Here is a 27,334-nt window from a genome sequence, read left to right as displayed (position 1 = left end):
ACCCTCTGAATATAATACCGTCACACACCGTACCCTCTGTATATAAAACCGTCACACACCGTACCCTCTGTATATAAAACCGCCACAGACCATAACCTCTGAATATAAAACCACCACACCGTACTCTCTGTATATAAAACCGCCACACACCGTAACCTCTGAATATAAAACTGCCACACCGTAACCGCTGAATATAAAATCGCCACACACCGTATCCTCTGTATATAAAACCACCACACACTATAACCACTGAATATAAAACCGCCACACACCAAACCCTCTTCATATAAAACCGCCACACACCATAACCACTGAATATAAAACCGCCACACACCGTACCCTCTGTATATAAAACCGCCACACACCATAACCTCTGTATATAAAACCGCCACACACCGTAACCTCTGAATATAAAACCACCACACACCGAAACCTCTGAATAGAAAACCGCCACACACTGTATCCTCTGTATATAAAACTGTCACACACCGTAGCCTCTGGATATAAAACCACCACACACCGTACCCTCTGTATATAAAACCGCAACACACCCTAACCTCTGAATATATTACTACAACACACTGAATCCTCCGAATATAATACTACCACATACTGTGCTCTCTGAATATAACCTTACCATGCACCCTCTGAATACAATACCGTAATGTATTGTGGCCCATAAAAACCATACTACCCCAAAAATTCCTTATAATATACACTATGGCCGACATGTATAATTGTCTTTAGACTGTTTTTTGTGTCTAAAAATGGTGCAAAAAAGGCGCAAGCAGGGTTTATTTGTGCCTTTTTTGCGCTTGAGTTGCAATCCACTGATTTTTGCAATACACATTATATGGAAGGGTTTTATGAACTGCGTCTTTTTGTGAAAAGGCGAGAAAAAGGCGCAAAGCCACTGAAAAGTCTAGAAAATGTGACTTGCACAAAATTTATCAAATGGTCTGCTATCTTTCAATAAATTTGGTGCTCCTACACAGAAAAATACTTCACTTGCATCCAAAATGGTAAATGCCGGCCTATCCCTCTGAAATGCAAAACACTCTGTGCCCCTCATATATATTAATAATGCCCCATCCAGTGCCCCCACATATAATACTTATAACCCATCCTGTTCCCCCCACATAATAATAATAATAATGCCCCCTGTCCTGTTCCCCTCACATATAATGTCCCCTGTCCAGCCCCCTCAGGGGCATTATATGTGAGGGGCTCAGGACATTGGGCATTATATGTGGAGGCACATGACAGCCCCCCCCTGTCATGTGCCCATATAATGCACATATAATGCCCCCCTGACATATATCCCTGACTTATAATGCCTCCTGTCCTTTGCCCCTCACATATAATGCCCCATGTCCTGTGCCCCTCACATATAATGCCCCCTGAGGGGGCAGGACAGGGGGCATTATATGTGAGGGGCACAGGACATGGGGTATTATATATGAGGGGCACATGACAGGGGGGCATTATATGTGAGGGGCACAGGACATGGGGCATTATATGAGAGGGGCATTATATGTGAGGGGCACATGTCAGGGGGTATTATATGTGGGGGCACATGACGGGGGCATTATATGTGAGGGGCACATGACAGGGGGGAATTATATGTGAGGGGCACATGACAGGGGGGCATAATATGTGAGGGGCACAGGACAGGGGTATTATAAGTGATGGGCACATGACTTTGGGTATTATAAGTAAGCGGCAAATATCAGGGGGGCATTATATGTGCATTACATGGGCACATGACAGGGGGGCCCCTGTCATGTGCCCCCACATATAATGCCCCCTGACATGTGCCACTCACATATAATGCCTCCCTGACATGTGACCCTGACTTATAATGCCCCATGTCCTGTGCCCCTCACATATAATACCCCTCTGACATGTGCCCCTCACATATAATGCCCCCTGAGGGGGCAGGACAGGGGGCATTAGATGGGAGGGGCACATGTCAGGGGGGCATTATATGTGAGGGGCACAGGACATGGGGCATTATATATGAAGGGCACATGACGGGGGGGGGGGGGGGTCCTGTCATGTGCCCCCCACATACAATGCCTCCCTGACATGTGCCCCTCACTTATAATTTGCCCCTCTCACTTATGATTTGCTCCCCCACTCCCCTTTCTCACGCCCGTCACCTTTCTCACACACTGCGGCTGCTCCATTCCTGCAGTCAGTGAGAGCCGCAGGGACGTGATCTCCGGGCGCTGGCGCAATGATGTGATTTCATCGCGCCGACCTACCGTGATTGGCTCTCACTGACTGCAGGAATGGAGCAGCCACAGAGTGTGATAGAAAGCTGACGGGTGTGAGAAAGGGGTGGTGGAGCGGGACAGCCGACAGCTCCCGCTCCACCATGCTATAGTTCTGGAGGAGGGGCAGGCAACAATCTCGGGGGGCAATTGACCCGTTGCCCCCCCCCCTGGATCCGCCACTGCCCTCACTAGGAGGGTATGTATAGCTGTGGCATACCATATAAGGTATGCTTTTCCTGAAGACTTTTTTCCAGGATCTCTACTCGATGGAAGGGGATGAGCAGAGTGTAGAATGGGGGATGGGGCCTTAGGCTTTGTCCTTTGTTAAACTTCAGGGGGCTTCAAATTCTCTTAGGTGTTGGCCAGCAACTTCCTCTATTCGATGGTGGGGGCCAGACAGGAAGGAGCAAAATAGCATGCGGGGGATGGAGGCCCCTAAATGAACATTTTACGTACACATACACAAGCATATATATATTCATACACATACACAAATATACATCCATTACAATAGCAGGAAATACTTATCAAACACCTGTCTGGAACCGCATATCAAAGTCATAAACAAGAACACAAAAGTCCCATGGTGCCCCTACACAGTACCATACAGAAATGTACAGGCAAGATAGAGCTGGAGATACAGTGTTCATGCATCTCTGGCTGTAACGGTCTTACCGTGACAGCAGAGAAGTGGATCCGCTTTACTGTGTGGACAATGACTGAACCGTACCAGGGAGCAGAGTCTAAGCTGCAGCTGGTTTTCACCAGAGCCTGCTGCACAGCGGTATGGACTTGCAGCGGCAGGCGACACCCAGGTCGCTACCCCTGGCATGATCCGTCCACACAGGTTGCCCAGATGGAACTTGGCACAGATGGTAGTGTAGTCAAGACGAAGCACAGGTCAGAAGGCAGGTGGCAAAGGACCGCAGTCGGGTCACAAGCACAAGGTCAGGAGGTAGGTGGCTAAGGAGCAAGGTCAGGTCACAGGCACTAAGTCAGGAGACAGTCGAAAAACGAGCAAGGTAAGGCCACAAGCTGGAGGTAAGGAACACAGATATGGCACACAAAACGTAACGCTTTCTCAAAGGCAAAAGGCACAAAGATCCGGCAACATATTAGAGAGGTGCCGGACTAAAATAGAGTCCGACCAGAGAACAACCAATTATGGGCGTAATGGGCGTTAAAATCTAGCAATGCCGACCCTAAGAGGAGGGGACACGCACACAGGCAAAGCAGGACAGAAGAACAGCTGGGAGCAGAGAGAGGTGAGGGGATGCTTTGGACTCGAAGGCGGCCGCGTCCCGCATAGCGAGTCCCGGAGGCACTAGATGGGGAGTGCACATGGCCGGACAGAACAGCCAGAGCATTGCCCCTAGCACCGCCCGGGACATGCGTGCAGGCACTGTGTGTCTTGGGATGGGCAGTGACAGGGAAGGGGGAGCGCTCACGGGCAGGATGGATGGCCGGAGCGCTGCCCCTAACACTGGCTTTCCCATAGGATAGGGATACATATTTGAAATTGCTTTTAAATCCTCTTCTGGGCTTGACTAAAAAGAAAAGAATACTGAAAAAAGTGGAAAAAACAAAACAAAAAACTACACAGAACGCATGTGTGAACCAACCTTTAAGCCATACATACATTTTCTGAGGGCAGTAAAAGGAGGCTCGTTTTAGAATATTTTTGGCCACAATACATAGGGATGTGCACATATGACAAGCTTTTTATTTTACTGAAATTTTAATAAGCAGACAATTTTATCACATGTATAACATATAAAGGCTTTTTTCAAGTCCCCAAATACAAGCCTATGGAAAAACGCCTGAAAAAAAAAAATGCTGCATTTTGAAAAAACAAGCAAACAAAAAACACTGCGCTAAGTACACTGCACAATAAAATAAAGAAAATCATAAGAAACATACATATAATGTTTGTTGTGCATTTTATATTTCAGTATTAAAAGTGTGTAAAAATGGTCTAAAATTCATAATAAGCCTAGATTAACACTCAAAATGCTCCAGATGGAAAAATTCAGTCCGAAGCTTTCGAGTGTGGCCAGTGTGGTCATTGCTGTCCTGCGAATTCCACCTGAAGAATGAACAACTTCATTCTTTTGGCGGCAGAATTTCAGAACATCTGCGGCTGAAATCCCATAGTGTGCACTGTGCAGATAAATCCCATTGCCAACAATGGGACTCTGCTGCACCTGAATTTCTTAGCGGAAATCCGTAGTGGGAAACCAGTCTTAATGTGGCACAAGTCATTTAAAGGGAATGTGTCATTCAAAAATGATCTATTGTTTAAATCACATTTTTATAATAAACATATTTTCTGTGCAGAGATTTCTCAAAATCTGTGTAGAGGAAGAGTGGTGCAGTTGCCCATAGCAACCTACCGGATGGCTTCTTAAATTTTTCAGACACAATCTGATTGGTTGCTATGGGCAACTGCACCTCTCTTCCTCTAGAAACGTTTTAATAAATCCCTCCAATTTGTCCATGTGACTTGCTATAAATCATATATTACTAAATACTGTTGAAAACAGCCCAGGCAAGATGTCTGTCCCCATAATAATGTACTAAAAATAATATTTAAAAAATGACAGAAAATAGAACCCAAGAGAAAAAAAAAAAGAACGTCTCAGTAGCTGGCTCTAATCACAAATTCACTTTATGGGTACGTTCACACATACAGGATCTGCTGCATATTTTTGCTACATATTTTGTGCAGCTGATTTTGCTACCCCTTAACTTAAATGGAGCAGATCCTGTACATGTGAATATACCCTAAGGGTCTATTCACATTGTACTGGATGTTTATATATATATATATATATATATATATATATATATATATATGCAGCATAAAATGGCCATTTCACAAAGCCCCATCCCCCTTATGCTACGCTTCTCCTTCCTCACCCCCTCCATCGTGTAAGAAGATTCCCAGTTCTGGACAAAGGGTTTTGGAGCCCACCAACATCCTCAGGAAATGCATACCTTATATGGTATGCCACAGCTATACTAACCTCCCTAGTGAGGGTGGGAACTTCTGCTTATTACAAAGGTTATATAACCCAGTGGACCACTTAATAAAGCTAGAAGTATTTTATCACTGACCATGTGTGTGTCTGTGTGATTTACTACGGTGCATGCACTCTTGATCTGATCAAAGAATATAACGAAGGGGAGTAGGATATTTTCTAGGACATCTGATAAAATCTATTTCAGCTTTGGCGCCCTAAGTGGGGCACTGGGTTTTGGAATCATGAGCTAGTCACAAATACATAGCAGACAGATTGGATCAAAGAGGCTGGACGCAGACAGAATTTGATCAACTCTGAGAGTACGGTAGGACGCCTTCTTGTACCTAGCCAAAGTACCACTGTCTCCCCCTTTGGTTTATCTTGGTGCTCTAATCAACTGGCTCGTGACCAACTAGAGACAGGTAATTTCGCCCAGTGTCATTAACCTAAGCCTGTCATAAAGTAACAATGTACTACCCAAGTGTGTATGAAGTGTGAGTGAGTGAATACGCAGGATACTGGGTCAAAAGGGGGACTAGACTTGCGAAGTAGGCTGTCATAAGTAGATATTGTGTGTCCAGGACAGAGACTGTCATAAGTAGATATTGCGTGTTTAGGACAGAGATTGTCATATGTAGATATTGCATGTCTAGGACAGAGTGGCGCTGGATGCCGGTTTTACTGTCATTAGTAGACATTGCGTGTCTCGGCCAGGGGTGTATACCGAAGGTATTACACGGGACTTTCCGCAATATTCCTGGGAACTTGTCCCATTGCAACTGATTGTGTATGTGGTATATGTGTCATGTCCTGTCTTAATGTGTCCATGGATTAATGTTAAGCTAGTTAAGACAGAGAGAGGGAGTAAATCACTCCTTTCTAGTACTAGACCTAGTTAAAAAGGCAGAACTGCATTTAAATGTGTCTGTTACTTCAACCCTAATGTTTTACAGATATATCCTAAGTACAGGAGGGGTTGAGAGGGATTTCAAGTTAATTAGCAGATAGGAGAGCAGTTTATGCAGAAGCTGGAGGTCTAAAAATAGGTACCACCTTGAAGAGCACAAGGAGGGGGGATGTGGGCTAGATGAGAATGGGAGAAGCAAAGGTTACAGAGCTGCAGTTTTAAACAGACCTCACTGTGTTGTTGAGGGGGATAGTGTGTGGAACACGTAGACAATAACAGTCCATAGACTGGGGTCCCTGCCAGGCAGCTGGAGACAGTGAAGTTGAGGAGAAGAGTAGAGTGAAGGATTTGGATCTCAAGCTGTAGTAAAAGCAGAGAGAGAGAGAGAGATAACATGGGACAAAAGAACGTGAAGCCAGAGAAAGGGTGAAAAGCAGAGAGAGAGAGAGAGAAAGGGGGAGGGGAACGTGAAGAGAATAGATATATTGTTGAAAGTCTGTGGCATTCCACACACTGTAGGGGGCAGCTTACAGCCTGAAGCATGGAGGACAGCACTAAAAACTAAGAAATAAGTTTTAAGTTTTAATGGATAAGAAGTTACTTAAGTCTGCAGAAGCATGGTTTAACACTGAAAAGTTAGTACATAAGGAGAAATGGTTAGAACAGGAAATAGAAAAAGGGGACCAAATTATGTATGTCTATCATAAATGTGAAAACACAGATAAAATACCTTCCCTATCGTCTGTATCCAGTGTTGGAGGGAGTAACCAGCCACCGCCCTATCCTTACTGGTCATGTTTCAATTGTGGTGCCCCTTAGGGAGTGATACTTGTTAGGGTACGTTCACATGCGCGGATTTTCGCAGCGTATTTAGCTGCAGATCCGCTGGTGAAGGCCCCACTCTATGCTGGCTTTACATGTGCCTGCTGGTAGCGGCAATACTCCGCTACCAGCAGACACCCTGAGCGATGTGCGTGGTGTACTCGAACATCGCGGCCGCTCTCCCTGCTCTGAGCTAGGCAGAGAGCTCCCGCGATGTGTGAGTATACCAGCTTGAGCAGGCACATGTAAAGCCAGCATAGAGCGGGCCTTCACCAGCGGATTTGCAGCATAAAATACGCTGTAAATCCGCGTGTGGGAACTTACTCTTATAGCTGTGGTGCGCACCAACCGCACCCTAAAATCACAACCCCTGATGTGTCTACCTCCATATATCCCATGCATTCTCTTTCTGGGGACAGCCATGATGCTGCTCTCAGAACTACTCCAGTCTCCGCCCCTTCTGTACCGGGAAGTGGCAACAATGTTACCACTCCCAGAAGTGAAGTTCCTCCCACTTCCGCCCCAGCAGCCATTTTGGCTCACCCAGTATTCCCACTTCCGCCCCCAGCAACCATTTTGGATCACCCAGTATTCCCACTTCCGCCCCAAGCAGCCATCTTGAGACACCCACTGCTCCAACATCCTCTTCTGCCATAAGCAGCCATCTTGAGACATCCACTGCTCCTACATTCCCTTCCACTCCTGGCAGCCATCTTGCTGCACCCAGAAAGCCTGTCCTTATCTACCCCGTACTCAATTTAGATGGTTCCCATTATGTCCCTCCTGTACCCATTCTCACTCTCTCTATGGATGGGTCAGAAGACATTGAAGAGAAGAAGGACGAGAAAACCAAATCCAATATAGCCAGCGGGGGGAAAAAATCTAACAGAATTGGCCCCAATTCAGCAATCCCAAGCTCACACATCTACTGCTGAGCCCATCTTACCTGTGGACTCTTATGAGGCCGGAGCCCGTCCCAAAGGACGAGGGACCCAACTGGCACCCACTTGGCTACAACCAACCACCGTACCTTTTACACCCAAACCCATCAGCATGTCAGTCTATGACCCAAGGAGCCAGTCTGAGACCCCTTTTGAAGGCACCCCATCATGATGCTCCTACTATGTATGTTACCTTTAACCCATCCCAAGCAGCTACCCTTGTAGCTCAGCTCTCAGACCCAGAGAAGCAACCGATGCCCTTCTACCGTAGTATCCGGGAAATCCAACAAACCTACCCTGTTTCATTCAAGCATCTACAGAGCTTATGTCAGATTAAGGCTGGGGATGCTTACTGGCCAATTATGACGCCAGATCTTGGTAAAGGTCACTACCCTGAGGTAACCACCTGTTAGTCAGGCACCTCCTTCTCCGAGCGCCTGCTGAAGTGGGCCCAAGACAGATTAGCAGATCAAGCGACCAGTATGTTAGTCAAGACAAAAAAGAATCTGTGGAAAAATTCTATGCCCGACTCAAGATACTCTTCCATGACCTTGGATTTGACTTATCCAACAAATCACACTCACAGATGTTGTCCTCTGCTTTTGTAAATGGCCTGAAGAATCCCATAAAGAAGGGCCTAGTACTATCACGCCCAGAATGCAGAGTGTTGACACTTGACACCCAACTCCTGGTGGCAAAAGGTTTAGAGTCCAGCCAAGCTCTCACCAAAAAGCCAACCCCTCTTATGATGACTGAGGACCTCCCTGCCGGCCACCCACTGCCTGGATGATGCCCACCTCCAGTTTGTTTCAATTGCCACAACCCTGGGCATTTTCGACGTGACTGCCCAAGAAGATCAGGACCCCCTCAGGGCCAGTACTCAGACAATTACCAACACCAGCAACGTAATGGACTCCCTGGTGCTCCAGACCCCAGGTACTGGCAAGCCTGTGTCTCACTCACCAGCTATGGCAGTATCTGCAAACAACAAAGATGGCCCTATGGCTAGAATTACTCTACTCATTAAGGGACACCCCACCACTTTCCTGATAGACACAGGTGCAGCCAGAAGCGTTATTAGGACCCAAGATCTACCGGATCCCTCTTTCCTGTCCACCATTGACGTCTCCTGTGTGGGTGCTGATGGTGTCCCCAGGAGCAGCCCACTCACAAAGCCTCTGCAGATTGCTAACTTTCCTCACTTGCTGGCTAGATTTGTTGTTTCCTCCAACTGCCCACTCAACCTGCTGGGTGCAGACGTCCTGTCAAGACTACCAAGAAGTATGTATCCAGCAGTGGTGCAGTGGGCACATGGTGCCGTTCATCTCTCAAAAACGCTAATGAACGCCCTTATCCAGAAATATTATACAGCACCAGGGATCACGCCATTAACAGACAACTGCAAGTCCTGTGCTATTTGTGAGAAATGTAATCCAGGCCGTGCAGAAGTCACTCCAGAAACACCTGGCAAAACCACTATATCCATTCCAGAGGATGCAGATCGACCACATCCAGATGCCATAGAGAGGAAGATTTGAATACACCCTTGGTGGTGGTGGTGGATATGTTCTCCCGATGGACGAAGGCCTACGCGGTAGTCAATATGACAGCCAAAACCATGGCCAAAAGACTCCTCAATGAAATAGTGTCAGTATGGAGTACCAGAAGTGATAGAAAGTGACCAAGGACCTGCATTCACAGCCACATTGACTAAAGAAATCTGGTCTGCACTGGGAGTTACTTTATCTTTCCACACCGCACCGGAAGGTTGAAAAGATGAATAGTACTCTTAAAACTCGAATGTTGAAAATGTCCCAAGAAACTGGTTTGCCTTGGCCTGATAGTTTACCCATTGCCCTCTATAGTGTCAGACACACTCCTAGAGAAAAACATTTCCTATCCCCCTATAAGATCTTGTTCAGAACTTACCCTAGATTAGGGTGTTTCTTTCCTCAGCAGTTACAAATGCAATCTGATACCCTAACTAATTATGTGACAGCATTGTCAAGAGAGTTGACTAAGATACATTCCCAAGTGTTTTCTTCTATTCCAGATACTGAAGCAGATACTGGAACTCACAAGCTACTGCCTGGTGATTGGGTACTAATAAAGAAATTTGCGAGAAAGAACCCTCTCGAGCCCAGAATTGATTGTCCATTCCAAGGCTTGCTGACCACAGCCACTTCAGTTAAAGTGGGAGGGAAGAACACTTGGATCCACGCCTCCCACTGTAAGAAGGCATCAGCACCAGAAGACGAAGAAGCTACGCTGTCCAGACCATGACGATTATACATATCCCTTTTTTTTTTAGTATCTGTGACACTAGGCCAAGAAGTGGCCATTACTCAAAAAGGTGACCTAACCACATAGAGAGTATAATTATCTACCCTTGGAACTACACGTGTTATTCTATCCCAGGAAACCAGGGTGGATTCATGGGAAACTTTAGTAAAGGTTATTGCTCCTCGTACAGAGAAATAGACAAAGAAAATTACAGAACCAGGTCCGATCATTAGGGGACATATATTGGCTTTGTGGGGATATGAAACTCAGAACCCGATTAGAAGGGAACTGGACTGGAGAATGCACATTAGCCAAGGCTCTTATGCCCATACACATTTTCACTACCGAACCTACAGAGGAACCCAAACCACACTCTAGAAGTAAACGTGCAGCCCCTGCTGGGAGCCTTGACCCCCCCCCCCATGTCTATATTGATGCTATAGGAGTCCCAAGGGGGGTCCCAGATGAATTAAAAGCTAGAGATCAAGTAAAAGCTGGATTTGAGTCTATAATACCCCAGATTTCCATAAACAATTATGTAGACTGGATTAATTATATGTATTATAATCAGCAGAGATTCATAAATTTCTCAGTGGATGCTCTTAAAGGTCAGGCCGAACAACTAAGTGCCACATCCACTATGACATTCCAAAACCGTATGGATTTTGGAATGTCATGTATCCCAGCAAATACAGGACCCAATGGTAAAGTAACCATAGCCATAAAGAAACTAGAAGACCTATCGGTAAAATTTAAAAAGAATTCTGGAATCTCAGACCCCTGGGATCAGTACTTTGATTGGATGGGAGGGTGGAAAAAGACTTTGTCCAAAATAGGAATAACCATACTTATAATCCTGATAATCCTTGCTTTTCTTGTGTGTTGTGTTCTGCCTTGCCTAAAGAAGATGTGTGTGAAGGCTGTCAAAAATGCAACACTAGTGATGACGAATTTGGGCTACGAGACTACAAATTAGGCCTAAACTTCATTACGGAGCTTCAATGCCATCTATAAAACCAGTAAACCTTAGGGGCAGCATCTGACTCAATATGTGTAAAGTCTGAGGCTAAGGAGGTCCATAGACAAGCCATGGGTCATCTAAAGTACAGTGAAGCGTTTGAGAAAACACATTGGGGCAGATGAGTTAGGATTAATGAAATTAGGGAAAGGTAAAATGGTAATTTTAAGGGGGGATTGTAATGGATTTATATATTTGTGTGTGTGTGTGTATATATATATATATATATATATATATATATATATTTTTATATATATATATATATATATATATATACCAATGTAGGTGAAGAGGAGCACCATGGTAAGGATTTCTGATCCATCTGGGTGCTAAGCTTCAGGAACAGACTGATTCCCAAACAATATCCAATAAAGGTAGAAGCGGCACTCTAATGGTGATAAATTGTAGTCTTATTCACACATCTGTGCAGAAAAGTGATGTTTCGGCTTAACAATAAAGACTTTCTCAAGCTTGAGAAAGGCTTTATTGTTAAGCCAAAATGCCGCTTTTCTGCACAGATGTGTAAATAAAACTACAATTTATTTATCACCATTGGAGTGCCGCTTCTACCTTTATTGTGTGTGTGTGTATATATATATATATATTTATAAAAATATATATATATATATATATATATATATATATATATGCAGCATAAAATGGCCATTTCACAAAGCACCATCCCCCTCATACTACTCTTCTCCTTCCTCACCCCCTCCATCGTGTAAGAAGATTCCCAGTCCTGGACAAAGGCTTTTGGAGCCCGTCAACATCCTCAGGAAAAGCCTACCTTATATGGTATGCCACAGCTATACTTACCTCCCTAGTGAGGGTGGGAAATTATGCTAATTACAAAGTTTATATAACCCAGTGGACCACCTAATAAAGCTAGAAGTATTTTATCACTAACCATGTGTGTGTGTGTGTGTGTGTGTGATTTACTATGGTGCATGCACTCTTGATCTGATTAAAGAATATAACGCATTTGGACATTAGTAAGATATTTACTAGGTCATCTGATAAAATATATTTCAACATGTACAGGATCCTGGGCAGATTTGATGCGCAGGATTTGTAACTGCAGATTAGAAGCTGTGCAGAATACTGTACGTGTGAACGTACCCTAAGGGTCTATTCACGTGTACAGTATCCTGTGCATATTTGATGTGCAGAATTTGAAGCTGCCAATTTTATGCTTCAGATTTTATTGTATACTTAATGACTGAACACAGCCTTAAAGCCTGTGCACCAAATATGCACAAGATACTGAACGTACGAGCAGACCCTAAGTCAGTGTTTTGCTACAAATTGTGCCAAAATTCTGGCAATAGTACATCTACTAACCAAATATTAACCAAAAGCTATACCTTTTCAGAATCTTTTTAGAAGTGCATAAACCACCACAGGTCACCCAGCCCCAGCATTATTTGAAAATTGTGGCACACTGGTTCTGCCAATATTAATTGCTTTAAATATAAAGTAAGTCCATCTTTGTACCTCAGTACACCTATACACTAAAACCTCTCCAGAAGACTACTTCTTTAAGAAGACCACACACTTATCCAGACCAGATTTCCGATAACAGATTTTCAATTCACCATACATGATGCATAGTGGCTATTTTTGTTGTACGGCACTGCAGCAAATAACATTGCGCACAACACCATACATTTACAGCGGATGAGTTCCGGCTGCTATCATCACCAGGGGACTCACAGATAAGGGCAGGCATCAGTGATTATGTTGATGTCCACCATTAACCCTATAGTTGCCATGATCATTGCTGATGACATCTATAGTGAAAATGAGGGTAGCAGTGGGTTTGAGTAGGCTCAATGGACCCCCACAGTGCAATTACGGTGGTCAAATGAGTGCAAATGACTCTTATCAGCCTTCAGCGTGCCGGATGGCCGATCCTCTTGAGCAGCCTGTTGAGCCAGGCTGTACAAGAAGATTGCTGATAGTACTTATTATTACTATGTTATAACATAGTACTAAAAAGTAAATAACAATCTAATGAATACTTCTAATAGTCCCCTATGGGAACTTAAAAAGTGTAAAATAAATATTTAAACATTTTATAAAAATTTTAACACCCCACAATAAAAATATAAATCACTTTGGTATCAGTGCTACAGAAATGTTCAAACTACTAAAATATTATGTTTATGAATGCCTTCAATGTTAAAAAAAAAAATAAAGAATTGAAGATTTTTGGTCACATAATATGTAAGACAAAAATTTATATAATACGATCAAAAAGTTCCATCAAAACATAATTGATGATGAAAATTACAAATAACAGCGCAAAAAATTAGCCCTCATTTTTTACAGCATTTACCATACAGAATCATTAACAATATATTTCAATAGTTAGGACATTTCCGCATGTGGCAATATCAAATGTGTTTCTATATTTATTTATTTAGTTTTACATTTTTTCATTTGTAAATTGAGAAAAGGAGGTAATTACATTTTTATTGGGGGAGCAGCTAATTATTATTATTTTATTTTTTTAAGTTTCATTACTTTTGTTTAAGTCCCTATAGGGGACTAGTTAAAGTAATCTTTTGATTGCTATTACTGTTCAGTGTTAAGCATTGGCATATCATTGATCAGTACAATCGGTTATCTAAGCGGTGGCAGACCATACAAGAAGGTCCCTAAAGTGGCTTTGGAGCAGGTGAGCTGACCTCCGGACACCATCTAAACTCATAGGACCCCCACAAAAGCGCAGTGGGTGGTTCAAAATTCTCACAAAAACTATTTTTCTGTTTTTCTATCTGTTCTGGTTTTTCTTTTGCTAAGCGGGGTGGGCAGCCAACCTATTGAGTGAGGTGATGATTGTTAGAGAGAGTATCGATATTCTGGTGGGAGGACAGACGACGTTTGCCTGGGGTGACTGTTACCCGTAGAGGGTCAGAGACTGTCTTATCTGACCTTTTACAGAACACTGCCCTGTCGGACACCTGAATACACTTACATCCTGATGGGAGGGAATTCACATTCTTTTCTCCTGCATGGGACCCATGGTTGAGAATTGATTATTACCTTGCCTCTCCTTCCGTGCTCCATAGAGTGACGGAGGTTGACATTGCGGACATTGTGATCTCAGATCATGCTCCACTGATACTTACCTTGACCCCAGTTACTACGAAAGGTTCTGACATATTGTGGCGTTTCTCCTCAGTACTGACCGCGGACACTACTTTCCAAGCTCAATTAAATAACTGGTGGATGTCATTTTGTGCCTCTAATGCTGAGCATGTGTACAACCCGCGTTTGTTCTGGGAGGTGGCCAAGGCAGTACTGAGGGGACACATTATGGCCTATGTTACAAATAAAAAGAAATCTGCAAAATCTTCCTTTATTGCTGCTATGCAGCTACTTAGGGCTGCTTATACTGACTTTCTTAATTCTCTGACTACTGATAACAAAACTGTGTGGGAGAGGGCCCGAACCGGTGGAACAGGAACACATGGATTTACTATTTAGGAACCAGAGGGCAGCCACTTATTTTAGGTTTGGCAATAAGGCATGCAAAATGATGGCAAATCTGACCAGGGTATGGAGACCTGTTACGGTGTAAAGCAGACACATCCCAAGTGTATCAATGATATCTTGGGAGACTTCTCCCGACATCTGTATTCGGAGGATACTTTGGACAGGGAGAGGGGATTTGCCTTCCTGAGGACTCTGAGTCTTCCCCAATTTTTGAAGGATGACCTGAACTCACTGAATGCACCAGTCACAGTTGAGGAAGTTGGGGAAGCTGTAAAGGGACTTCAGTGAGGAAAAGCCCCAGGACCTGATGGCTTTGGCACAGATTTCCACAAGATGCTTAGAGAGGAGATGACCCTCACTTTGACAAAGGTGTTCAATTCCTTGTAGACGGATGAGGCAATGCTTGCCTCAGATAACATGGCTTACATAAAAGTAATACCAAAACCTAGCAAACCTGAGATTTGGCCTCTTCTTACAGACCAATATCTTGTCAAACCCACTACCCAAATAAACGTGGGAAAATAGCTCTACCGTAGACATTCTTTGATAAATCTGGGCCTTTATATTTCACTACATACCAGCTGACTCCTCTGTATCAGAAAAGGGCACTGTCCCTTCTAAGGGTATCCATTTGTCACTTCTTGTGGGAGAGAAAATGTTTATTGCACCATTGGCTTTTGGACACAGTACCGATCTTGTCGGAGGTGACTGCTACTTTACACAAATTGATGCACTTTGATTCGATGGAGACCCTTAAGGACCCTGACAAACTTGCCAAATCCTTCTTCTCTAAATGGCATCTCTTTATTGTTCAGGTATTATCGGAGGAGGACAGACAGTACCTGATGCGTAAATACAAGCAGACTGGATTTTATGCGCTGGAGTCTTTGAAAGACTGTGGGAGCACTTGAGGGTCATGAACCTTCCCACGCTCATTAATGCCTGCTGGAGAGCTGCACCTCTCTGTCTTCCCTACATGTTTGTTTTATTTTATTTTTTCCCCTCTTTTTGATTAGTCTCTATTAGTTCTCTCTTTCTTTTATTTTTGTGAGCATCTGATGACCGTTTGTCTTTGTCTATATTCTCCTTTGCTATATTCTCCTTTGTCTTTGTCTATATTCTCCTTTGTTTGTCTGCTTTTTACCTTGTCTTATGCGGTTTTCGTACTGGATAGGGATTGAATGTGCTACCTACCTTTTTGCTGAGCACCGAGTTTTTGTTTAGGGGGGGGGGGGGTTGTTCCTATTGTTCTTGGGGTTCTGTTACCCGCTCCAGTGTCCTGCAAGGGGGGATTTTCACAATTGCCTTCCACTGACTGATTGCACTGTAAACGAGCATCTAACTTGTGTAATGCAAATGCCTATTATGTCCTTTTTTTGTACGATATGCACGTTTCCGTACCACCCTTGTGTTTTATTGCAAATTAAAACTGTTGTTATATAAAAAAAAAAAATTCTGCAATAATTTTCCCCCAAAACCTTTTATTTTTTTTGGCCTTTATTTTTTTTATATATTTATATATATTATTATTTATTTATTGCCTCTGTAGGACACACCACTCTTTACCTGTTGTTGACCTGGTTGTGGAAGTGACATTGGAAGTTATTACAGGGACACAATCATCATCCTGGGAATATCCAGCCTGAATGGCCCTCAAGTAGCTGTGACTTCTAGTTCGGAAGCATCCCGGGAGGTCTAAAGCATCCATTGCATGAGTGTCTACTTCACTGAACACCGACTCGCATACTGATTCATATTGCCCATTTATATCTGTTTCGCTCATCTGAAAGAAGAGAATACATGGAGTTGGTGCGGCAAATCATTGAGCAGAATGGCCTGTCCACTTACAGCAGAAATACTGAGTTATCAAACCAAGGTGATACAATGTGCTCTAAGTACAGGAGAATGGAAGAAGTGTGGAAGTGTTATCACTGTGGGAACAGTAGACTTTGCTATAGTGTCAGGTTTCTCCATACTGTCAGTGCTGATAACAATACTATTGTTATTTGTTTGTAGATACATTATATTATTTAAAAGAATAATTAAGAAACTATTGCATTTTCCCTTTGTCTGGTTATGATATGGTATAACCAATTGACAAATGGACTATTTTGTCATTGCATTGATTGTAATACTTTATCAGAAACCTGACAGAAAGAAAAGTCTTGTGGTGTGCTGTTTGGCGTGCTTTCAGATTAATACATGTAATTATACCAATTTAAAAGGTGAACCCAACATTGCAGAATGTTATGACATGTCTCAAACATATCAGAAGACCCCATCCATTGGCAGGTCAATGAGCTCAGGGCTTCATCACTCTTTAGTGTCCAGACTCATGCGGGGTCAGGGAGACCTCCAATAATATTAGGTCAGTTTCAGATGAGTGTAATATGGACACATTTTTTTGTTTCTGTACTCAATGAAACCAGCATTATTACTGTAGCTATGGCAATGATGTGCTAGATTTATGTAGTAGCCAAACAACAGTACAATAATGTTCCCAATAATAACTATGCATAAACCGCAAAAGTGAGAAGCACTGCAAAGTTATGTATTATCACTGTGAAAGAAAAGTCCATGAAAGCAATCCAAAGAAAAAAAGATTATTAATGCACAGCTATGTCATGAGCAATGGGCAGAATTAGATTATATGAATTACGCCTGAGGAGTTAGCACCAAAACTGGAAGCAAACTGTAGACTGTACTTAGACTGATTTTATAACCTGATCCTGAGTGTTTCTAAGATACAAAAAAGTGCAATATTAAGCAAAAAGATAGTCCAACATTTGAGGCTCTGTTCACATCATGCTATGTAAATACGTTTAGTGTATTGCTGAGAAAGCTCCCATTGCATATGCCAAATGCTGCCATAGGCCCACAATTAAAGGGGTACTCCGGTGAAAACCTTTTTTCTTTTAAATCAACTGGTGGCAGAAAGTTAAACATATTTGTAAATTACTTCTATTAAAAAATCTTAATCCTTCCAGAACTTACTGGCTGCTGAATGCTACAGAGGAAATTCCTTTCTTTTTGAAACACTGATGACATCACGAGCACAGTGCTCTCTGCTGACATCCATTTTAGCAACCATGCATAGCAGATGTATGCTAAGGGCAGCATGGTGGCTCAGTGGTTAGTACTGCTGCCTTGCAGTGCTGGGGACTTGGGTTCAAATCCCACTAAGGACAACAATAAATAAAGCATTATTATTATTATAATAACGTCAGCAGAGAGAACAGTGCTCGTAATGTCATCAGAGAGCATTCAAAAAAGAAAATAATTTGCTCTGTAGTATTCAGCAGCTAATAAGTACAGGAATGATTAAGATTTTTTAATAGAAGTAATTTACAAATATGTTTAACTTTCTGCCACCAGTTGATTTAAAAGAAAAAAGGTTTTCACCGGAGTACCCCTTTAAGAGGAGGCTACAAGAATGACCTTGTTTGCCTGTGTCCGTCCAGTATATGTTTTATATTAAAAAAAAAAAGTGTGTTTATGTATGTGGTAAAAAATTTTTTTTTTAACATAGTGCCAAATTGGTCAATGACTGATTTATGTCTCTGTATGGCTCTACAGTGGCATATGCTAAATGTCTATGTCCTGTAGGTCAAAGTCCAAAGCACCTCATCCTGACCTACTGGATTCTACTGCGATCAGGGGGACTGAAGCACAGGTGTTTGTGCATTAAAAGACTTATTAGATTTGGAATAGGAAGTCCCAACATATGTACTTTGAACTTATGAAAATCTCAAGACTTGAACAAAGCCTAACATCTGTCCCTCATTGTTATTATAATGCAATAAAAATCAGTTGTCTCATTGATTGGTTCTGATGGTGAGCAGGGTACAATGGTAACAGGGTAAGAGTGAGATGCAACTTCTATGTTAAATATTTATTACTTTAATCTGCATTTTCTTACTGAAGGGAAGGGCAGATAGTTAGAAAGGCAAAGCACTTGATGAAAACTTGGAACTCTTCTCTTTAGTAACAGTAAAGTCGCTTAAATGGATCAAAGAAAAGTGCATGTACAGTGGGGCAAAAAAGTAATTAGTCAGCCACCAATTGTGCAAGTTTTCCAACTTAAAAAGATGAGAGAGGCCTGTAATTTTCATCATAGGTATACCTCAACTATGAGAGACATAATGAGAAAAAAAATCCATAAAATCACATTGTCTGATTTTTAAAGAATTTATTTGCAAATTATTGCAGAAAATAAGTATTTGGTCAATAACAAAAGTTCATCTCAGTACTTTGTTGTATACCCTTTGTTGGCAATGACAGAGGTCAAACATTTTCTGTAAGTCTTCACACACTGTTGCTGGTATTTTGGCCCATTCCTCCATGCAGATCTCCTCTAGAGCAGTGATGTTTTGGGGCTGTCCCTGGGTAACATGGACTTTCAACTCCCTCCAAAGGTTTTCTATGGGGTTAAGATCTGGAGACTGGCTAGGCCACTCCAGGACCTTGAAATGCTTCTTACGAAGCCACTCCTTTGTTGCTGCGAAGTGTTTGGGATCATTGTCATACTGACAGACCCAGCCACATTTCATTTTCAATGTCCCTGCTGATGGAAGGAGGTTTTCATTCAAAATCTCTCTCTTTCCTTTACACGGATCAGTCATCCTGGTTGCTTTGCTGAAAAACAGCCCCAAAGCATGGTGTTTCCACCCCCATGCTTCACAATAGGTATGGTGTTCTTTGAATGAAACTCAGCATCCCTTCTCCTCCAAACATGATGAGTTTTTACCAAAAAGCTCTACTTTTGGTTTCATCTGACCATATGACATTCTCCCAATCCTCTTCTGGATCATCCAAATGCTCTCTAGCAAACTTCAGACAGGTAAAGATATGTACTGGCTTATGCAAGGGGACACGTCTGGCACTGCATGATTTGAGTCCATGGCGGTGTAGTGTATTACTGATGGTAGCCTTTTTTACTTTGGTCCTAGCTCTCTGCAGGTCATTCACTAGGTCCCCCCATGTGGTTCTGGGATTTTTGCTCACCGTTCTTGTGATCATTTTGACACCACGGGGTGAGATCTTGCGTGGAGCCCCAGATCGAGGGAGATTATCAGTGGTCTTGCATGTCTTCAATTTTCTAATAATTGCTCCCACAGTTGATTTCTTCACAGCAAGCTGCTTGCCTATTGCAGATTCAGTCTTCCCAGGTCTACAATTTAGTTTCTGGTGTCCTTCGACAGCTCTTTGGTCTTAGCCATAGTGGAGTTTGGAGTGTGACTGTTTGAGGTTGTGGACAGATGTCTTTTATACTGATAACAAGTACAAACCGGTTCCATTAATACAGGAAAAGAGTGGATGACAGAGGAGATTCTTAAAGTTACAGGTCTGTGAGAGCCAGAAATCATGCTTGTTTGTAGGTGACCAAATATTTATTTTACCGAGGAATGTACCAATTTATTCATTAGAAATCCCACAATGTGATTCTGTATTCTTTCCCCCCATTCTTTCTCTCATAGTTTAAGTGTACCTATGATGGAAATTACAGGAGAACTTACATACAGTGGGGAAAAAGTATTTAGTCAGCCACTAATTGTGCATGAGAAATATTTAGGTAAATGCACATTAGAACTGTGAATTTAGATTTAGAAGTGAGCAAGGAGGGGGTTTAGAATAAGAGATGCAAAGGCACCCTTTATACCCCTTCCCACTCCCTCCCTCTACCATGGAGACATCGTATATAAGGACGGATAATACAATATAAATACAGCTGGTTGTACTAAATACTGAAAAATCAGCAAATTCAGTATTCCTATATAGTTTATGCAATGACCTTCCAAGTGAGAAACTAGAGAACACATTATTTGGCCCTGTACTGAAAAGAGAATAATAAAACATATTCAAATTACTTCATGGTCTACGAAAAAAGAAGTGAATAGAGAAAACTGATCAGATAACAGATAAACTGATCTAAATTAGAAAAATGCACAGTGGCAACTTGCCTAGGTTTTCCTTACAGCTGTCAGGTGACAATTATTATGGATTATAAGATATTCAGACCTACTGAAGATATATATCATTACACTGTAAGGCTATTCACTTTTTCATATCTTTAGAGTAACCAAGATGGCAGTTGTTATGGCATATTACTCCCAGAGAAGAAGAAGTCTTATGTCAACTCACAACAATTCAGAAAGAGTTAACAGATATATTAATCATATCTCTTTTAGATGTTATGATGGCTGCTTTCTGATTGTTTGGTTTGTGGTTTTATCTCATATAGTAAATGTTTTGTTTTCATACCAGTATTATTTAGATGTGTTATAGCCATCCTCACCACATATTAAAATGTATCAAATGTTAGTAGCATTCAAAACTGTAGCAACTGTAAAATAAATCCAAAAATATATTTTCAACTACTAAAAACTGCATATAATGGAAACATGGATCAAGTGTAAAGAGTCCATACAATACAATGAATGTAAATGACAAGAAATTGACTATAAATGTAGAATGTGATGGAAACTTGGCTGTGATGCATACTTCATACACAGAATTCTGTCATTGCAAATATCTGACTGTTTATTGCAGCATGGGTCTTTACTATGCACTTTACACTACTTGAGATTTATTATAGCTTTGAGTGAAGAGAGAAGTGATATTCACCACCATAGAGGCTTGCATGCTAAAACTGTACTCCTCCAATGACGTGTTCCCACTGGGAAGTCGCCAAATCCACTGCGGGTATGGCAACCAACAATGGTGGTCCAAGAGATTTCCTTTAACAATATGAGAGAGAATTTGGTGCTCATAGCATACAGAAAAAATGGAAAGGGTTATGTATCTGGACTGGTGTGCCCACAAACATCTCTATCTAATGGAAATATATCAAGTAAGGAAAAACATGGGCAGAATTGTTTAGCATTGCTGATATAGAATATCTTCCAAAAGCACAGAAAGAAGCTTTAAATAATTCAGACGCCCCTTAAGATTATTGAAAGTTGTATATCAGTGTGAGGTTTGGTATACTTGACAGAACACTAAGCATTTAAAGGGGTACTCTGCCCCAGACATCTTATCTCCTATCCAAAGGATAGGAGATAAGATGTCTGATCGTGGGGGTCCCGCCACTGGGGACCCCCGCAATCTCCGCAGCGACACCCCGCCGTCATCACTACAGAGCAAACTGGCTTTGTGCGTGATGACAGGGCGATGCAGGGGATGGAGCATCGTGATGTCATTGACTCCGCCCCCATGATGTCATGCCCTGCCCACTCAATATAAGTCTATGGGAGGGGGCATGACGATCATCACATCCCGTCCCATAGACGTGTATGAAGGGGGCGGGGCGTGATGTCACAGGGGCTTAGCCATGACGTAATGATGCTCGGTCCCCTGCATCAACCTGTCGTCACGCACAGAGACAGTTTGCTCTGTAGTGATGACGGTGGGGTGCCGCTGCAGAGATTGCAGGGGTCCCCAGTGGAGGGACCCCTGCGATCAGACATCTTATCTCCTATCCTTTGGATAGGGGATAAGATGTCTGGGGCAGAGTACCCCTTTAAATGCTTAGTGTTCTGTCAAGTATACCAAACCTCACACTGAATCACAATAGGGAAAGGAAAGGGTATGTCCGGCACCGCTAGTCTTGAAGGTGAAAGACGGTGAGTAGGATATTGGCAAATACTGTGTGCACCTGTAAAGGCGTAGTGATGTTCCTCATAAGGTGGGGCAGTAATCCTTAGACAAAAGCAACAAAAGCATATACTGGAAGAAGACGGAATGGAAAACGCACTCACCGGGCAAGTTGCTGAGACGAACAATTCCTTTATTCACAGCGTTCTGTACAGGTAAGACAAGTGCACAGGGAGCTTGGAGATGGTAACAGGCAGGGGGCGTGCAGGGGGGCGGCAACTAGTTTCGCGCACGTAGGTGCTTCCTCTGGCTCGCATTGACGCTCAGGCATCTGGAGAGGCTTCTTATGGATTGGAAAACTACTGTTGCCATGACAACAATAACAGGTAAGTTAAACAACACAAAAAAATGTTTAAAAACAATTCCATAAAATCGTAACCTCTATATAACAACCTGTATTGAGGATATTGGAGGAGAAAGGCACCCATTTCATTCTTTTCATTGAATCCGAGTGGCCCTACAGCATTAAGGCGGATAATCCACCGGGCTTCTTTTTTCAAAAGTATTTTGTGCCTGTCTCCTCCATTAGCCGAGACTTCTACTCCTTCTATTCCAGCAAACATGACACTGGCGGGGTCTGCGTTGTGAACATCTCGAATATGAGTAATGAAACGCGTGGCTCCCACACCAGTGTGAATAGAACGCAAATGTTCTTTAATACGTACTTGCATCTTCCTTATTGTTTTGCCAATGTAATAATGCCCACACGGGCAAATTAAACAGTAAACCACAAAACTAGTTTAGCAAGTTATTAATTGTTTAACCATAATCTGGGTATCTCCTAGCCGATAATTGGGTTTGGCCAGATTATGTCGGCAAACGCTACAATGATGATGTTTGAAATTACCTATAGGTGCCATACTGGTAAGCCATTTAGTAGGTTGCTACTTTTTTTGGACATTGGTTTTAAATGTTTTTAATAGATTCCCCAGTGTCTTATTGCGTTTGTGGGTAATGATAGGACTCTGTGTTGTTATAGACTTCAATGCTTCAGCTTCCTGTAAAATATACCAATTTTTTCTTATGATGATTTCATTCATGGGGGAATTTTTAAAGGCAAAGGTGAACCTGTCATGTGTGTCTGTTTCTGTTGTAGGTTGTAATTTGTTTTTGTACAGTAGTTCCTCCCAAGTTTTAAGTTGGACTTTATCAAAAGCTTTTTGGACTAATCTGTCTGATAAATCTTCTTGATAGTGCTTGGGCCTCTGACTATAGGGGATGCTCTGTTTTACATGCAAAGGGTGAGAACTGTTAAAATGTAGCAATGCATTACGAGAAGTGGTCTTTCGAAATGAGGTAGTGACAACGGTATTATCCACTATTAGAACCTGGACATCAAGGAACTCCAGCTGTTGTCCACCAAACTGGTAAGTAAAGATCATATTCCTTTCATTTGTGGTATTCAAATAATGGACAAAAGAAGATAATTCATCTTCACCTCCATCCCAAATGACGAAAATATTGTCTACAAATCTTAAAAAAAGCTTTGTATGACGAATAAAGGGATTTTTGGAGATGAAGATGAATTCTCTTTCAAACATTGTTAGGAACACATTAGCGTAAACGCATGAGACCGGGGTCCCCATCACAGTCCCTTGTTTCTGAATATACCATTCATTTTTGTACATAAATGCATTATTAGTTAGTACAAACCTCAAAGCTTCACTGATAAACGCAACAAAATCAGCCGATTTGTTAGTGCATTGGAGGCATTCTTCCATAGCCTGTATACCCACATCATGGGGAATGCGGGTATACAGGCTTTCAACATCTATTGACGCTAAGGACAGCCCTTCTCTCCATTCAAAGTTTTCTAACTGGGTGATCAAGTCACCTGTGTCCCTGAGAAAAGTCAGGAGTTCTTTTAGGATGGGGGACATGAGCCAGTCTAAATATCCTGACAAAGATTCAGTCACTGAACCAACCTCAGCCACAATAGGGCGACCAGGGGGCTGGCTCAGTGACTTATGAATCTTTGGCAGGATATACCAATAAGGAAATTTAGGAGCTGATGGAGGGCTCATTTCGAAAGACCACTTCTCGTAATGCATTGCTACATTTTAACAAATCTCACCCTTTGCATGTAAAACAGAGCATCCCCTATAGTCAGTTTGTTCGTTTGAAGTGAATAAACAACAAACCTGATTTATTTTTGAGAGAGGCCCAAGCACTATCAGGAAGACTAATCAGACGTGGCTACCCTGACAGATTAGTCCAAAAAGCTTTTGATAAAGTCCAACTTAAAACTAGGGAGGAACTACTGTATGAAAACAAATTACAACCTACAACAGAAACAGACACACATGACAGGTTCACCTTTGCCTTTAAAAATTCCCCCATGAATGACACTCAGCAGCATAAGAAAAAATTGGTATATTTTACAGGAAGATGAAGCATTGAAGTCTATAACAACACAGAATCCTATCATTACCCACAAACGCAATAAGACACTGGGAAATCTATTAAAAACATTTAAAACCAATGTCCAAAAAAAGCAGCAACCTACTAACTGGCTTACCAGTATGGGTCCTATAGGTAATTTCAAACGTCATCATTGTAGCGTTTGCCGACATAATCTGGCCAAACCCAATTATCGGCTAGGAAATACCCAGATTATGGTTAAACAATTAATAACTTGCCAAACTAGTTTTGTGGTTAACTGTTAAATTTGCCCGTGTGGGCATTATTACATTGGCAAAACGATAAGGAAGCTGCAAGTACGTGTTAAAGAACATTTGCATTCTATTCACACTGGTGTGGGAGCCACGCGTTTTATTACTCATATTCGAGATGTTCACAACGCAGACCCCACCAGTGGGATGTTTGCTGGAATAGAAAGAGTAGAAGTCCCGGCTAATGGAGGAGACAGGCACCAAATACTCCAAATACTTTTGAAAAAAGAAGCCCGGTGGATTATCCGCCTTAATGCTGTAGGGTCAATCGGATTCAATGAAAAGAATGAAATCGGTGCCTTTCTCCTCCAATATCCTCAATACAGGCTGTGATATAGAGGTTACGGTTTTATGGAATTGTTTTTAAACTTTTTTTTGTGTTGTTTCACTTACCTGTTATTGTTGTCATGGCAACTGTAGTTTCCCAATCCATGAGAAGCCTCTCCAGATGCCTGAGCGTCAGTGCGAGCCAAAGGAAGCGCCTACGTGCGAGAAACTAGTTGCCGCCCCCCTGCACGTCCCCTGCCTGTTACCATTTCGAAGCTTCCTGTGCACCTGTCTTACCTGTACAGAACGCTGTGAATAAAGAAAATGTTCGTCTCAGCAACTTGCCCGGTGAGTGCGTTTTCCATTCCGTCTTCTTCCAGTATATGCAAACCTCACACTGATACAACCTTCAATAATCTGAAGGGGCGTCTGAATTATTTAAAGCTTATTTCTGTGTTTTTGGAAGATATTCTATATCAGCAATGCAAAACAATTCTGCCCATTTTTTTCCTTACTTGATATCTTTCCATTAGATAGAGATGTTTGTGGGCACACCAGTAGATAGGATGTCTGCGGCGGAGTACCCCATTAAGTGTCTGACCCATAAATACTGTGTATGCTGCCCTATCATGCCCCCCTATTCACTTCCTAATACCTCTGGCATACAGCATGCAATGCTTCTCCATATGGCAGTGAATGGTCTGCTTCTTTCAACCCTACCACTGATAGTCTCATGTAAATTCTTAGAACATGGCATACAATATTTAATACAAGATTGATCAAGCTCAGTCTCTTTCATACACTGGTTTATGAGCCCGGCAAATACAAATTAAAAACTATTTTATGCCATTGTAAATATATGTCCATAATAAATGATCTTGTGTATGTATCTTTATTGCTATAAGGACTAGTAGAGGCATTACTTGCTGCTCTTGCATTGTTCAGAATTTGCAGTGTATTTTGGTATGATGTATATAGCCATTGCTCTTGAGAGTGGTGCAATAGGCTATGTTACTTTCACACAGCAGTGAAATAAGGTCATCACAGCTGTAGAAAATGAACACGGTGCCTGTCTAGGTTGGAAACAATGAAGTAAAGATTTCTCCTAGCCTGGGAATATACAGGGTACTGCCACCTTGATCTCAGGATAATCCTTTGAGGTAAAGCATTCTTGCAGACTTTCAATGAGGAAATCCTGCAAAAAAAGAAGAAAACATGCTCTTGTTAGATTTCACTGAGATCTTAATGGAATTACCATGTACAGTTCCTTCAAGACACTCCATCGTCCCCGCAGAATCACTTCACTTACCCTGGCAGCTTTATGAAATACTTCATACATATTTTACCTTATTGTTCTACATTTAAAAGGGATTTTGTCATCAGTATCACCTGCATTAACCTGTTGGTATAGACTTGTAGGGCGAGTGACAATGGTACTTACTGTTTCCTAATGCATGGCTCCTTTTTTTTATTTTTATTTTTATTATGCAAATGAAGTCACATGGTGACTTCCAGCCTGGATCTTCAAAGTAAACGCCCTCCTTATGCATGCTAATCCTCCTCCCATGTATAATCTCTCTCGTAAGCAGAAAGATTTCTCTTCATATTGCCTGTGGCCATGGCTGTAAAGACGCATCGCTGCTCACGAAGAGGCATTTACACTGAAGATCTAGGCTGGGTGTTACGAATGTATCAAACCACTTAGTTTGCATAATTACAAAACTGGGAATGGACAATATTTAGCAAATCTTGCGTTTTGTCATGCCTTGTTTCTCCATTTGGCTTGTTTTTTTTTTTTTATTGCATGGAAAATCTTTAAAGGAAAACTGTCATCAGTGTCACCGCATTATTCTGCTGGCACATACAGGTAGTGCGGGTGACACTGATGATAACCATTCTTATCTGTCCACAATACGTGGTCCCCGTTGTCCCGTTATCTTCCATTGTTCATTTAGTTCTGGGGCC

At 42.2% G+C, this 27,334-nt stretch overlaps 1 protein-coding gene across 11 annotated transcripts in view; it reads right to left on the bottom strand.

The window, feature by feature from the left end:
* DLGAP2 (DLG associated protein 2) overlaps positions 1-27,334 on the bottom strand; it is a 1,068,027-nt gene that overhangs the window by 155,156 nt on the left and 885,537 nt on the right. For all 11 annotated transcript variants that reach the window (XM_056565689.1, XM_056565688.1, XM_056565692.1 and 8 more), the window contains 2 exons: positions 26,505-26,564; positions 16,344-16,560 (listed from right to left, as the gene is read on the bottom strand). In XM_056565689.1, coding sequence (XP_056421664.1) covers positions 16,344-16,560; positions 26,505-26,564 — 277 coding nt within the window. The remainder of the gene's footprint in view (positions 1-16,343; positions 16,561-26,504; positions 26,565-27,334) is intronic.

Source organism: Hyla sarda, chromosome 3 (genome assembly GCF_029499605.1).
Source record: "Hyla sarda isolate aHylSar1 chromosome 3, aHylSar1.hap1, whole genome shotgun sequence".
Taxonomy (NCBI): Eukaryota; Metazoa; Chordata; class Amphibia; order Anura; family Hylidae; genus Hyla; species Hyla sarda.
The sequence above is the reverse complement of the archived record's forward strand: the minus strand, read 5'-3'. Positions and strand labels throughout refer to the sequence as shown.